A 15,059-nucleotide genomic window follows, 5' to 3' on the forward strand; every position below is an offset into this window, starting at 1 on the left:
TCCCAACAGTTCTTCTCTCCAATTAGCATTTTAGTTGCACTTTTCGTCATCTATTCTGTCATCCTCTCCATCCCTCTGTGGTCACTCCCAACTTTAATCAAAAATTATAAGCAGTTGGAAAGAGGAAAGTAAGGGTGCAAAAGAAGAAGGCAGATGGGCCTCACTTTGCTAATGACAGATTGTGGGAAGCAGTGAATAAAAGATGAGTTCGCTAGCAGGTGGATAAAACGATGCATAAACAGCCAGGATGGGATTGTCTGTACACCATTAAATATGGATGGGTCTTCAAGACCCTGGGCTAAATAACAGCATTCCCACAGATGTGCTTGAGGCGCTGCTAAATCCACAAATAATCATCCTCAGTGCAAACACACCCCCGCCCACCTGTAAGGCCCTGCCGAGTAAAACACAGATATGGTCTAAGTGGGGAATATTTTGACCCATTTCCACTCTCAGCATTGACCCCACTAAAAGCATTTACACACATGCATTCATTAACACATGCACACACCTTGCCATAGTTGTAATATTATCTCTGTCATTTAATGGGTGAAACATTGCCATATCACCGTAATGTGTATCTCACCTGAATCCTTGCATGAACACATGTATTTCATTCACTCCACTCCCTAACACAGAGAAATACACACACACTGGAGGAGTACCTTGCCAGGTGAGAGCAGCTGGACCTATGACAGATGTGTCAATGTGATCCACTGCAGGCACAGGCTACTTATTCAGTTTTCACTCCCGCCTACGTCAACAGGGGGACATGACGATTGGCACGCTTTCACCTCAGATGAACCGTAGCAGCAGAGTACAAAAGACACTCACACGCATGCACACAACAAATACACACTACTATTATAAACAGAGTGCAGAAAAGCAACATGAAAGAGATCTGGCGTTATTAACTTGATGTGTTTGTGTATTTTTGTGTTGGCGTATGAGGAGAACAATTCAGCAACAGCTGCAAATCAATGGCATGAATATAAGTTTGTCTCTAGACACAACAATGCTACCAAATGTGCTGCTTTATTATTAATTATTCTCAATGTTTTTCTGAGTCAGTTTTCACTTTTGACTGAATCTGTGTTTACTAGTAGCATGTTGGTCTGTCAGTCGGTCGGTTCAGCACTTAGTCCAGACTGAAATATCTTAACAGCTATTAGATGGATTTCCATAAAATTCTGCACAGACGGTCGTTCCCTCCTCAGGGTGAATTGTAATAACTTTGGCGATCACTAAATGCTTTGACTACCCTCACCATCAGGTCAGAATTTTAATTTGGCCAATACTTTGGTTTATGACGTTTGGAGCCCCCAAGGGGATATGGAAAGAGAAAAAAAAACATGGGTGAAAAAAAATTGGAAAAATATATAGATATAAATTCTTTTGCATTCTCTTGCAAAATGTTTGTCCTAAAGGTTACTTCTGGGTGAGTTCGGCACAATGGAAACAATCACAGCAATTGAGCACTCACATACGGAGCCCCTTTGGGGAAAAAAGAACATCAATAGAGAATGGGTGTAAAAAGAAAGATACTGAAATTGTCTTTCTTGCACGTCCTACCATTTGGCATATCCTGGTCGACTGCTGCTTTGATAGCCCGGCTGATCAGGCTGCTGCAGTAGTAGTAGACCTCTGTGCGTGCTTTTTCTTTGAGGAACAGATGAGAACGTGCTGTGCGGGCTTGAATGAAAAGTTTTGTTAGAGAATGTAAAGGTATTAAAACATTTTTTTCTCCCGTCAATTTTTTCTTCATTCACTTCTTCAGTTTTTCCCTCCTCTAAGGGAATCCATAAGGACCAAATACATTCATATGTTTAATTCCCAGCTGCCTTAGCTGCAGGTGCTAATTAGATAATGTAAGCATGCTAATACTCTAAACTAAGACGGTCAGCAGGTTTACAATGTAACCACGTAGTTGAACACTACACTCAGTACATTAACGTGTTAGCATTTAGCTCAAAGCAAAGTACCTAATTTACCTAATACCTAATTCAGATATAATCCAAGGACACCTATGCTTTCATTACATTTTCTGGACAAATAGACTTTGAGCCAACTTTTAGCCAGTGAACTAATATCTCTACTCAAGTTAAAGTACAAATATTCCCTTTAAAAATGAATCAAGTACAAGTGAAAATTACCATTTGAGAAATCTACTCTAGTAAAAGTGAAAGAACAATATAAATTATTCATTCAAAGTAAAAGTTACTTTCAAAGTTCAATACTTTTTTAGGCTGTACAGGCCAATACGAAGTTGGTAAAACATTTTCTTTTTAATGGAGTAGAGCAGGTAGGCCGGACTGATCGCAGGCTCTCCAGTTAAAGCTTGTGATTCCACCAGAAACACTGCAGCACATTTTAAAAGAAATGCCTCTCTCCTCTGCTGCACTAAAAATACGTGTCTTGTCTATTTTTGACAGAAGCCACTGTATAGACAGCACAACATAGATATATAAAATAACAATAATAAACGCAATGAAAACAGACAAAAAAGAAACCATTCAACGTTGTATCCTGCCAACGTTAGTCAAGGAAAATAAACTTAATCAACAAAAGGCAAAACGGTCCGCTTCTGACGTGCTTCCAGTGAGGAATTAAGCCATGCGAAGGACTGAACTGTACCAGGTTGCAACCAGAATGCGATGCAGAACACACTAATTGTAATAAAGTATAAATGGCAAATGTAGAGAAATAAAAAGTAGATTACTGGCTCAAAAATATACTTGGTTGAAGAGTGGAAGTAGAATTTAACATTCCTTAAAAATTACATGTGATACTTATTATGCGTTACCACCCACCCCTGCTTTTAGCATGTCCACAAACTGATGAGGAAATAAATGTTACTTTGAAATGTAAGTTCATCAGACTGTTAACACGTCACTTTATCCATTCCCTTGAAAAAAAAAAGTAAGCTGCATTCAGGCCACTAACCAATGTATTGTACATATCATAAATTGTAAGGAATATACTGTACATTTGTTGTGGATAAGAGAAAATGGTGGATTTCCTGGACCATTAATAAACTCCTCTGTGAACACGGAGCAAAAACAAAACGCCAGGACATAACAGTCATATTTGTCATTTATTAGCATAACAGTATTTTTTGTATCTAATAAATATCAAAATGGGAAAAAGATGTTTGATTACAGTACATTCCATTTGCAAAGAGGCAGAGTCGAACCTACATGAATTCAAAAGAGAACAGTAGATCTGTCGGGACAAGAGTTAGGACCTTTTTCCTGGTTTAGGATTGCATTGGCTGGCACCAGCAAACAGCACTGCCATAACCTCATAGACAGTACCATCATTTACGGTTACCCCACACTCTTGCATTCTTTGAGGTAAAAAAATACATCTTTAGTATTGATACATTCATAGAAATATAAAAGCGTCTTTATTTCCTTATTGTGCTTTTATGTGGGAATATTGCCTTCGCTCTGTACAGCTAAGAAAATGGATCTCAGAGCTGATAACCCTGGGTGACGATCAGGGAAATGGCCTACATCGTCGATCATGAACCAATTTAGCATTGGCGGTTTGCTCCAGGCCACTTCACAACAGGGGCGACTACCTTGTGCCTACAATTACCCAGTTGTTTAAACTGAGCCAACATCCAATAAATATGCATCAGTAAATGCCAGGTTCAGCTATTAAAAGATTGAACCATGTTTCCTTTAAATAGATAGATAAATGGCAAGCTGGATTTCCACAGGGTGACATGCAGCATGTTAATGTGTGTCTACAGGCACTACTCAAAAGGCTTGGAAAGTCATGCAGAGAGCAAGAGAAAGAGAAAGAAGGAGGGAGAGAGAGAGAGAGAGTGGTAGGTGTGTGGAGAGAAACGGTGGAAAAGAGAAACGTAGAGTGAGGAAGGGTCCCTGTGCTCAGTTTGACAGACTACAGCAGGGGCTTTGCAGCCCGAGGCATTACATACCCCCCCACCTCCATAACCAACCTCTTCCACTCTCCAGCTCCCCTTCCCTGAGGCCCCGCGGTAAATAGCACAATACGTCCCATCTCTCCCCTCGCACCGTTCTGTGCTCCCAGTCCGACCAGGCCCCACCAGCCATCCACTGGTCCTCGCAATCCAGAGCATCAGGCACGGGTTGAGTGAGCAAGGAAAGAAGGGTTAAGAGGAGAGGAAATGGCTGAGATAGGGAGTTGAGGGAAAGATGCCCCCCCACAGCTCCCCTCCTTGTCTCCGAAGCCCACCTCCACCACTCATGATGCTTTCTCCTCCCTTAAACCAGCCCAGCCAACCTGAAACCATCACTAGCCAGGAGCAAAAAAGAAAAGAAAGGAAAAAAAGGGCAGGAAGAACTCTCTCCTCCACTGGATCCCTCTTGTCCTCCATTATGGCACAATCCTGCCTCAAGCTAGGGTGTGGGAAAGGGGGGTAGCAGGCTGGGGGTGAGCTGTGTCCACAGAGCTGCCATAATACAGCTCCACAGCTGACCCAAACCTCTACATTGTGTCTAACAACACTACGGTTCTATAAGGTAAAGCTAACACACCTAAACCTTCTGTAATTGTTTTCATGCAAGATGATTTTCAAACACGTGCCTTTAAAACAAAACAAATCTGAATTGCATCCCTGCAAACGTCCACCAGTGATATGGCGGACCCCAGTTGATCAGTTTGATCTTTAGTTCAAGAACATATCCCAAAAATATTTCCTGGAAAAAGTCCTGCTGAGTCCAGGAAAGTTCAGACGGAGGCGTGCTACAAACCCTCAGTTGGGTTGTGGTAGGTCCCCTGGAGTCTAGTTTGTGGGGAACACCCAGAGCTCTGATGAGGGCCCTCATCTCCCTCGTCTTGCGGAGGTGGACTGTGTACCCATGACCTGATGGAGTCCAAAACCTCCTCTTTGTGGTGCGAAATCTCTGGTGAGCTGAGGGGTGAGGAAGGCAGGTGAGGGTCCGTGATGACGGACTGTATTTGAAGGGCAGATGAGTTGGTAGCTGGGGGTAAAGTTGAGCTGGCGAAAGTAGGGTTACCCAGCTGGAGATCCTGGGGTCTGTGTATGAGGGAGTCTTGGTGGCATTTTGCACCATGTTGCTGAGGGATAGTGTGCGGAGAAGAGGGCAACGACATAGGCGTGTCCATCCAGATGCAGGCAGTCTGAGAAGAGGATGGTGAAGGGTAAGACTGAGGAGGGTTTGGATGGGGCAAGTATGTGTGGTGTGCTGGGGAGTAATGCGTGGGGCAGATTACTGTGGACTGTGGCATTGATGACATGAGGTTCTCCATGAGCTGGGCCATTCTCTTCATGACTTGTCCAAGGTCAGCCACTTCCTTCCCGAGGGTGCTCACCTGCAGACACAAACATAAACCATCCTTAGTTTTAAAGAGGAAAAAAAAGGTCTCATCCTTGATGTGATACAAAAATTTAATTCTAGCCACTCAAATGGATGATTAAAAATCAAAAGGACTTAAAGTTATAATCCTCAGGATTTTCATGAAATCAAGTAGTGTAACAGAAGATAGTGGTGGAATCCACCAGCTTCACTGTTTACTCTTTACACCATGAAAGAGCTGTTTAAGTCACTGCTAAAGCAAACTGAATATTTCTGAGTGCTGCTGCTTCACATTTAAAGCATTAAATTGGCAAATCATAGGGTAGCATTTGTGTGAAGCAGCCGAAGGAGACAAAATGTGTTGAAGTGTTCATCATAAATGTGTCTATAAAACAACACATGTTCACTTTACAGAGGATATGTTTTAACTTTTGAAAGGGTTGGCGGATCAATTCCCGGCTCCTTCTGTTCACACAGTGTCCTTGGGCAAGACCCTCAACCCCAAATTGCTCCTGATGGTCAGATGAGCACCTTGGATGGTAGTTTGCTGCCGTCCTTGTGTGTGTGGATGGATGAATTAGGGGCAGTTTTAAAGCACGAAGGATGATAGTGTTATACAAATGCAGCCATTTACAGAGCAGCAACCACAGAGAGCTGTTTCAGAGTTTCAGATGACAGGAGGCACACCTCCATCTCCTAAGCAAGCTAACCAACTTTACCATGTTGTGTGGAAAACTACTCACACTATGCAATCAGATCGCTGTTAGAATGATTTAAATTAAAAAAAAATATAAAAAAAAAACCAAGTAAACAGATGACCAGTTACTCTTTTGTTGTATTTCCCACAAAGTAGCTACTCCACAGATATTTTCTGTTCCTGTGGTTACCACAGTGTTATCAGATCAGCCAGCACTGAAACCAGGATTCAATTTATTAGAAAAAACATGGGCATAATAATATGATATTGGCGTATATTCTAAAAATACACCAACGAACAACAGCACACTTGCGTTCCTTGTAACACAAATCCAGCATGCCTCTCATTGCTCGAGGTCTCTGGTATCCAAACCTACGGTCTCTATGCCTAAGACTCTCAAAGTGAAGTTACTGTCATATAGTTATACCATGCAATTATGTAATAAAGACACATTTTCTAGGAAACACTTACCAGTTATGCCAGGAACACCCCCCCCCCCCAGGTTATACTGTACATCTGTATGAATTTGATATTTTCAGGTCAGTCTTTTGGGTCAGAATAAGTCTGTCTCTGTTTTGAGTGTAGCACTGTGCTGCTATAATTGCTCATTACACTGATGAAAGGAGGGGGCTGCTGATGAGTTGCTCTCTGCACGTGGCATGTCCACAGAGGGCACTACCATGAAGCCCTGCCAAGGTGCCATCTGCTTCTACTACTCAAAGCACTCCATGACCATTCATTAGGCCAATCACACACATCAGTGCTACTGGATGCACATCAGCCCTCAGCAGGACACACAACCCCAGGTGGGAGCTGCTCCAGTCGCTGTGTGAATACGTCAAGAGGTGATCAGGCTGCGTGCATAAGTTTATTACCATCACGACAGACTAAATAAAGCTGGGAGCTCCCTCTATCAGTTATGTGGACACACATTGTGAGGCATAGATATTATACTTATGCAGATTTGAATTTGAAAATGTGGTTCAAATTGATTTTCTTATATGTAATATGTTTCAATATCCCTGACATCAGGTTATTTAACTTTGATATAACATGCTGAGTCCCAGACAAGAGTTTTTACAGAGCAACCTATTCTCTGTCCCTCTTTCACAATCCTTGCATCTCTCCCATCTCTCTGCCTCTCTGGAGGAGCTGATAAAAGCCTGGGTCTAAACTCTGGCTCTGATAAAAATAGAAAATCTGAGAGCGAAAGGACAGTCCAATCTGAAACGCTGTCAACATGATTCCACTACTCCCACCTCAGAGCCGACTGTCAATGGAGACAGTCAGACAAAATAGCAGCCATGGATGACCAGAACCCACGGCAGCTACAGGTGCACGCTAAGCATCACAGTGTACAATGCTTATGGTAACTTACACATAAGAATTATGAAAAATATCTCAGTTAGAATAGTAGTAGTACTATTAGTAGTGGTAGTACAACGGTGGATAAATATTGTAAACCACTATATCAAGCAAGAACAAGTTCAGTTTAATTTTTTTTTTTTTTGGTTATTTAAATTTGTGTTTCATATAAATACCTCAATAGAGCTCCACTTTTTTCAGTGCATTTGTAGTGCACTGTATGTTATGTGTTGTCATCAGTTTCTTGCCTCCTCTCACAATTTTAAGTGCAATTACTCAGGCTGTTCAGGCAAAGCTTTCGTTGCAGCTCTCCTGTGTAGCTGTACATTATGATTTCCATGACACGGTACAAAGGTCAGGCCTGTCTTTAACTATATTAATGCCTTATTCAGCTCCCACTAGAATAAACCCCTCAGTGGCATAAGGTTAAAGGGTAAAAATAAGAGGTCACAGCACGAGACAGAGCTGCTTTATTACTGTGTTCACACTATTTGTAGTTCACTAAAATGCTCTATGTGTGGTTAAGGTTAGAATCTGTAAAGAAATTAACCTTGTAAGTGTTTTGTTCTGATCCTCACGCCTCATGTTTACAATTACAGTTTATGCTTTTTTATTCACAGGTACGAGCACAGAGCTCAAACAGCCCTTGCTCCTTGATTTTGACTGTAAGAAAAATAACTTTAAACTGGGCCCCAGAAAGCACGCTTTGTTTTTCACTAGTTTTAAAGTGTTCTCAAGGGATTTTTCACATAGAGTTGAGGGTAAAAAAAACCTACGAGCTTATTTTCACCAGATGAGAAAACTGTGCGAGTTAACTTCAGTAGAGTATTACAATATTTGGGAGGATATTGTTTTTCTTTGGCACAATCCTGCATGTGACATGAAATACAATGCCATTTGTGATTGTGCAGAGAGCAGCCAGAGTTTATACCAACACCCCCTTTTCATCTCCTATGGTGATCGGTGTGGATGGATCCAAGTGAGGATTAACAACCTACAAGACCATGCTGGGAAACTTCCTGTCAAACACCGGCAACCCACAGAGACGCAGAAAGGACACCAGAGCCAATGTGCATAGCTGTGAATGTGCTGTGCCACTGTGTTTCACGCTCACTTTTTTCCATCCTTCTCTGATTTACTTTTTGTTTCTTCACATAAAACTATCTGCCTTTCCCCCTTTTCCTCCCTGTATCCCTCTCTTTGTGTCTCTTTTTCTCCCCGCCTCTATTTGCTCATCCCAGCATACAGACTGAGGCTTAGCAGGAGGAAACAAACACTCCTCCTCACCTGCCAAAAGCCTAATATCAATTTAGCCACCCGCCAATCAAAACCATAGGATACAGCACGAGAGGCTGTGTGTGTATGTGTGCATGAATAGATTATTTGAAGCTGGACAATAAACCACCATAGTCTACATAACATCAAAATATGATACAATACTTTACAATAAGGCTGACAAGGCAGAGTAGGCCTGCTAAGACCTGGTGTAAACAAACACTTTAGGTCAAGATTTCATGAGCTTGAGGAGACTACAGTGGTAAATTGACTGTAAGGTCCATGAAAACATTTACATGTAGGGCTTAAATAGTTGAAAAATGATACCATCTGTAAAGCCTTGCTACATCTACAAATTCAGATTTAGAATGCCTAATTATTTATTCCTATTTTAAAATGTATTTTTACTTTTGCTTGATTACATCTCTCATTCCTTTCTTGGGCCTGACATGCTGACATAGCCATATGGCTTATGCTTACCTGAGCCCACCTGTCTGTCTCTCTGTCTGTTTCCCTCTCTCTTATGACACGCAAACACACACACACACACACACACTGAGTCGTACCTGCTGGTCGAGGTGTCTCAGTTGTCCTCTGGTTTCCTCTGCTTTAGCAGCTAACTCTGCTGTGCTGATCTGCAGCATATCTGTGAGAAAAATCAGCAAGTTACAAATCACCTCAAGCTTCAATAAAAACTACAAATGTAACCTGACAGTTATTGCATCAAGGCAGCTGATAAATTCTGTAGCAAAGAAAGTGCAAATTCACATTAATCATCCTCATTATACAAGAGCGCTGCAGGGATTTGGATGTGAACATTTTTGTGAGATGTTACAGGAATTGTAAATGGTATTCTGTCATATTTGAGAGGTAAACTGTTTTGTACTGTTGGATAGGAGGACCTGTGGCAGACGCTGAGGCACTGGTTGGTTTGCTGACAGGGCAACCTCGGCTGGTGGAGAAGGAGAAGGCCAGGGAACTTTCTGTCCCCTCACAGCCTTCAGTACCATCCACGATCCTGCAGAGACAGAAATGTGTGTGTATTAATTGTTAGGTCATTTAGAAAAGCTCTATCCAACAGTTGATGAGAAGACACAGCTATCACGTCTGTACATTAAATATGAAGCTATGAAGTGAGTGAGCTGCTTTACCTCTCAGCCACAGCTGCTCTTAGAGGGGAAGCAGCTAGTCTGGCTCTATCAAGTCCACCTTTTTACAGAGTTACTGTGCATTAAGTAGGCAAGCTGTTACACTCTGATTCCATTTTTTATGCTATGCTAGGCTCACTACTTCCTGGCTGTATCCAGCTGATTTCAAAATCCATTTCCTAATGGTGTGTCCATATATTGATTGTTAATTAGTATCTCATTATATGCTAAATAGACATCAAAAACATTTTTGAATCGCTCTCATTTCTTCTTCTTCATTACAATATTTTTGATCACTCATCTAGAAGTAGGATTGAACACAGGGGTCAGGGGTGACAGAAGCCAACGATGCTCTACTAACTTCTGTTTCACTGTGACTGTGCTTAGTGGTGGGAGCTCAGACAAATATCGCTTCCCTCAACTGACTATGACTCTTTATCTTGTCCAGCTCTGGTGTGTACCACATGCACAGTGCGGAAGAATGACAGAAATAGACATAACACAGAGTCACAGAGACACAGGCCCACACAGGCAAATCAATAGTGACCCAACTCACCTGGGACTGAGGTTGGAAGGGTCTAAAGTGGTGAGAGTAATTTCCTGGATCTTCCTCCGAGACCTCCTGGTACTCTGTCCTGTGGTTCTCTGGCTGGATCGGCTCAGTGGAGACTTCCCACCAGTGTCCCTGAGGTTCACCGTCCGGTTCCGCTCCGATGACAGAGACACAGACATGGCTATGTGTTCGTCTTCCTCCTCCTCCTCCTCCTCATCATCATCCTCATCCTCCCCATGTTCCTCCTGTGCCTCGATGATGGGCGGATAGCCCTGAACCACTCGTCCATTCCTTCCCACCCCAGACTTGAAATAAAATGAAAAAAAAAAAAAAAACAACCAAAAAACATGAAAAGAATCTTTGAGAGAAGCGACAAATATCAAGCGTCTGTGATTTGAGGGGATTTTGAAATACAGCCTCTGAGTGTGGTTACAAGGAGAACTTTCAGAAATTCTAACTACGGAAAAGGCAGAGAGCTGACATGAAATTAAAATATATTGATGACGATTTGAGTCATCTGAAGCAGCAGCCTTGATGATGTCCTATTTGTCTAAATGGCCTCATAAAAAGCGGTGATTCTCGGCATTCTGTGTCACAGCAAATGTTGCAGCTTCCTCTGAAAATGATGAGTACACAGTTAATACCATGACCCTGAAAATCACAGAGGTGCTATCAATACATAGATATGCACTCATGACTTCTGAGTGCAAGGAGCAGACCACTCAGCTGGATTTGTGAGTGACAAGGTTGAGCAAAAATCCCCAGATCAACATTTTGGACTGAACCTGTGACCTACAGAATAATGAAGGCAACACTAGTGAACTCTGACATCAGTCTTAATAAACACAGAGGCCTGTGTCTTTTGTCAAAGGTCTGCAGTCGTGCTATATTGCAATGACGCTGATCAACCATTAAATGAGGACACAATGACGTAATAACGCCCATAGTAACCTATTGATCAACACCTGCATTGGGTTGATGGCTCCAACAGCTGAATTGATTTTTTTGTAAAATATCTGACTGCAGATTATTACATTTGTGTTATTTGTGCAGAGTCTCAGCATTCAAAGAGCAGTGAGACAACATGTACAGCATTTCATCGGCCTCTATTCTGGGCCGGCTGTGATTTAAGAACTGCTAACTCATTCTTTGCAGAATTGATGTTTTCTCCTCCCTCAACCTCCCCACCAAAAAATCTCTCCATTACAATCATTACGTCTAAAAGAGTAATTGAGTCCATTATCAGTGCTGGAGGTCTACTGCCGGGTTGCCCTGCAGACTTTTTAAGGGGACAGAAAATATTGATCTGCGTTGATGGTAAATTTGACTTTAGTTATTTTCTATTGTGGGCTGATTAAAACTTTGTGGGCTGGTGTCAACAAATAGGTTTGAGATAATGGTACCTGTCTCAAAAACATATTCGGGACATATTGCCTTTACATTCTATGTCATCAATCAGTGTTTGAGTGTTTTTGGTTCCTTACCTGAGTATCTAGAGTTGTTGTAGACAGTCTGGCCTTAACCTGGAAGAAAGCCAGAGAGTAAATGAACTGCAGGACAGAGCAATCAAAACGTGGCCTTTCTTTTCTCAGTTTTAAATTACAGAGGAGCGATTTCACAATACTCAGCAGTATATTATTTCGCAAAGTGCACATAAGTATATAACACAGGGATAATAATTCACCTTAACACGCTGATGCTATAGCGTTGTGCTCATTTACTGTACAGTAATATCCACACAGCAATCTCAGCCTCTGAGCCACAGACACATCCTTCATCCCCCTGAGCTTCCTCCTTCCTCCTGTCTTCATTTTATCTCAACTCAGTCTTGAGATTTGGGCTGCCCCTCTGACCATTAGCTTCACCTAAAAGCCCTGCGGCAGGTAGTGTGTGTCCTTGTGTGTGTCCTTGTGTGTGTGTTTGTGTGTGTATGTGTGTGTGTGTGTTTGGAAGTGGGCCAGTGGTGTTTGGGCTGGAGAAACACCTGACTGTAATTACAGCAGCAGAGCTCCTCCAAGTGCCCTGGCTATTTTTGATCTCTCTCTCTCTTTCTGTCTGTCTGTCTCTCTCTCAAACACACACACACACACTTTTTTCACTTTAAAACTTTTCTCCTCTTTCTATCTCCAGCATCCCTCAAAGTCTGTTTCTTACCCTCCAAACTCCAGCCCCTCTTGCCTTCTTCTTTCCTTTCACTCAGCCCATTAGTCATTCTCTGCATTATTACGGTACCTTGATTCATTATGAAGTGAAATTGGAAAGTGTGTATATAGTGCTTTTCATGCACTGGACTTTCTGTCCTTTCTTCCTCCAATATAAAAAACTATGAGGTTTAATGTTAAAAACACTAAATGTCAATCTGATTGTAATAAGATCCATTTGATTTGTTCATTTATTCATATATTTCTAAGTTATTTCACCAGCCTCCGGTGCATAATCAGCACCTCATTAATGTTTGGTCCCCATTTTTCTACGTATTTTTTGTCAACCTCACCAAGAGAACCTAATTAATGTAAACTACACTCATCACTGTGCTCTTGCAGCACTTTTAGGAGCACTGGGAGGCAGGTGAAGCTCTGCTCATGAAATTGTATATTGTATTTTGGGGTAAAAATAAACAAAACTCACAAAAGCAATGGCCCTTAGTCATACAGTAATGACTCACAGTTTCACATTTGAGAATCGATGCTACTTGGATGGACTTACATGTGTCTCATGTCCCTCCCTCAAGTTGTATGTGAGGTCCTGCTGGATGTCCTGGATGAAGTGATGTGAGTATTCAGGGTAGAGGTCCAGCACCTCGTACAGCCCCTTCAGGTTGACACACTGCAGGTCACAGTAAGTCAGGGCTTTCACGTCCGCATTGGTTTTTATCACTCTGTCATCCAAGGACAGGTTTGCCCCAATCAAGTCGCCTTTACCTGCTCAGAGACAGAGACATGGAAAAGGTAAGTCAGAAGAAGGATCACAGCATAATGTTGAGGGTGCACACTCTGTGGACTCTCTTATGCAGACTCTGCAGGGTTTTTCGGATCATCCATTTATCAAAGGGTTTCTGATGGAGTACTTAGGCTGGAGTGTGTGTGAAGGGTTTTGGAGCAGCATTAGGAGGACCACCTGCATAGTCAAGACTCTGCTCAAGCCCTGGTGTCAGCAACCATCGGTGATGCAAATGTGTCCATACCCTAGACTGAATCCTGACCATCTCCAGATGTGCATCCAGAGTCATGAAGCAAAAAAAAAAAAAAGTTTTAAAAGTCATTTAGTTATCAAATCTTGAGAAAGCTGCAGGTTTGTTGTCACTTCCCAATAAGCTAACAGCAAAGGTTAAGTCCATAACTGTTATAAATTATGTTAATGAAGTGTGTTTACACTAATCTACCAACTCTGCTGTTGTAATTGTTAATATGGTCGAATGATCTGTTGATGGACTAAAATGCTTAAAAGACAAAGCAGGTGTCATGTAAGAGGAAGACAAACACCACAGCCTGGCAACCCAAAACATGTTCTTATTAATCACTTAAAACCAACCTATAAAACATTAATAAATTATTTATTTAGCATGAATATGGTACCAACATTAACAGTTTGAATTGTTGCCATATTCATGACCTAAATCTATTTCTTTTAACAACAACCCGGCAGCCACAACTGAGGTAAATATGAGAAACTAAAATTAGCATCAAAACTGTCATCCCACCATAATTTAAGACCACTGTTATCAAGGCTGTTGCTGTTGGCAACCGCATCTCTTTCTTCATTTATGTCTTGCAGCTCTTCTGACCATAGATTACAATAAAGAACAGCGAGGCAGCTGGAAATAAACGGAGCTGAGCACAGAGCACATTTTGCATTAACATTAACGTCTGTTGCACATAAATTGTCAGATGTTGTAAAAATGAAAGGCTCAACTGGTCATCCGAACAGCAAAAGAGACGCAACAAGAGGTGTTGTTAGGGAGCCAATTACCAAATACCACCTAAAAACAAACGAAGACTAAGAAGACTGTGAGTGAACAGAAATATGACTGTTTACAGTCTGTGGTTATTATTCATAAAACATAATCACTCTTACTGCTTTTAGTAAATTCTACTGTTTGAGTGAAGTGGTGTTGACAGCTGTTTCCTGGTCTCTTGATACATGCAGCACGGAGCTAAGTACCCCGTTAGTGTTAATGCCCCTTAAGCAGTGATAAAATATTCATTATGGTCATTGCGAACTGTGAACGCTGCTCAATTACACCGAAGCTGATGGAGCGGCAGTCGTGACTATTCTTAACCCCCTCAGCCCCCCTCTCTCTGTCTCTCCCACTGACTCTCTGTCCACTCCTTCTCACCTCAGCAACACTTCTCTCCCTCCCTCTCTCCTTTTTCACTCATCCTGCTGTATCAACACCATTTGTCACTGTGATCTACCTCCTCATAACTGCCTCCTTCTCTGTTTTTGTTCTCTCCTCCCTGTCCTCTCCATTGTCGACCCCTTTGCTCTTTCCTGCCGCTTTTCTTTCTCTTCTCTGTCTGTTTTGTTCCCTTTTCCTTCCTTCTTTCATCCTTGGATCCCTTGTTTCCTATTCATTATTTCTTTCCCTGCTTTGTGTTTTCTATCCTCTCTTACTTTCCTACTCCCTGATTTAATTCTTCCCTCCCTTCTTTATTCCATGTTGTTTCCTTCCTTCTTTTGTTCTTTCTCCACGAAATTATTTCCCTTCTTTT

The 15,059-nt window shown here is 41.9% G+C and overlaps 1 protein-coding gene across 1 annotated transcript in view; it reads right to left on the reverse strand.

Annotated features, from left to right (window-relative positions):
* Positions 1–4,734: 4,734 nt before the first annotated feature.
* kcnh8 (potassium voltage-gated channel, subfamily H (eag-related), member 8) overlaps positions 4,735–15,059 on the reverse strand; it is a 46,973-nt gene continuing 36,648 nt past the window's right edge. Inside the window, exons 11-16 of the mRNA XM_070846138.1 lie at positions 13,054–13,268; positions 11,832–11,870; positions 10,351–10,652; positions 9,549–9,664; positions 9,213–9,292; positions 4,735–5,325 (exon numbers count right to left, since the gene is read on the reverse strand). Coding sequence (XP_070702239.1) covers positions 4,735–5,325; positions 9,213–9,292; positions 9,549–9,664; positions 10,351–10,652; positions 11,832–11,870; positions 13,054–13,268 — 1,343 coding nt within the window. The remainder of the gene's footprint in view (positions 5,326–9,212; positions 9,293–9,548; positions 9,665–10,350; positions 10,653–11,831; positions 11,871–13,053; positions 13,269–15,059) is intronic.

This window comes from Pempheris klunzingeri, chromosome 16 (assembly GCF_042242105.1).
Source record: "Pempheris klunzingeri isolate RE-2024b chromosome 16, fPemKlu1.hap1, whole genome shotgun sequence".
NCBI classification, from domain to species: Eukaryota; Metazoa; Chordata; class Actinopteri; order Acropomatiformes; family Pempheridae; genus Pempheris; species Pempheris klunzingeri.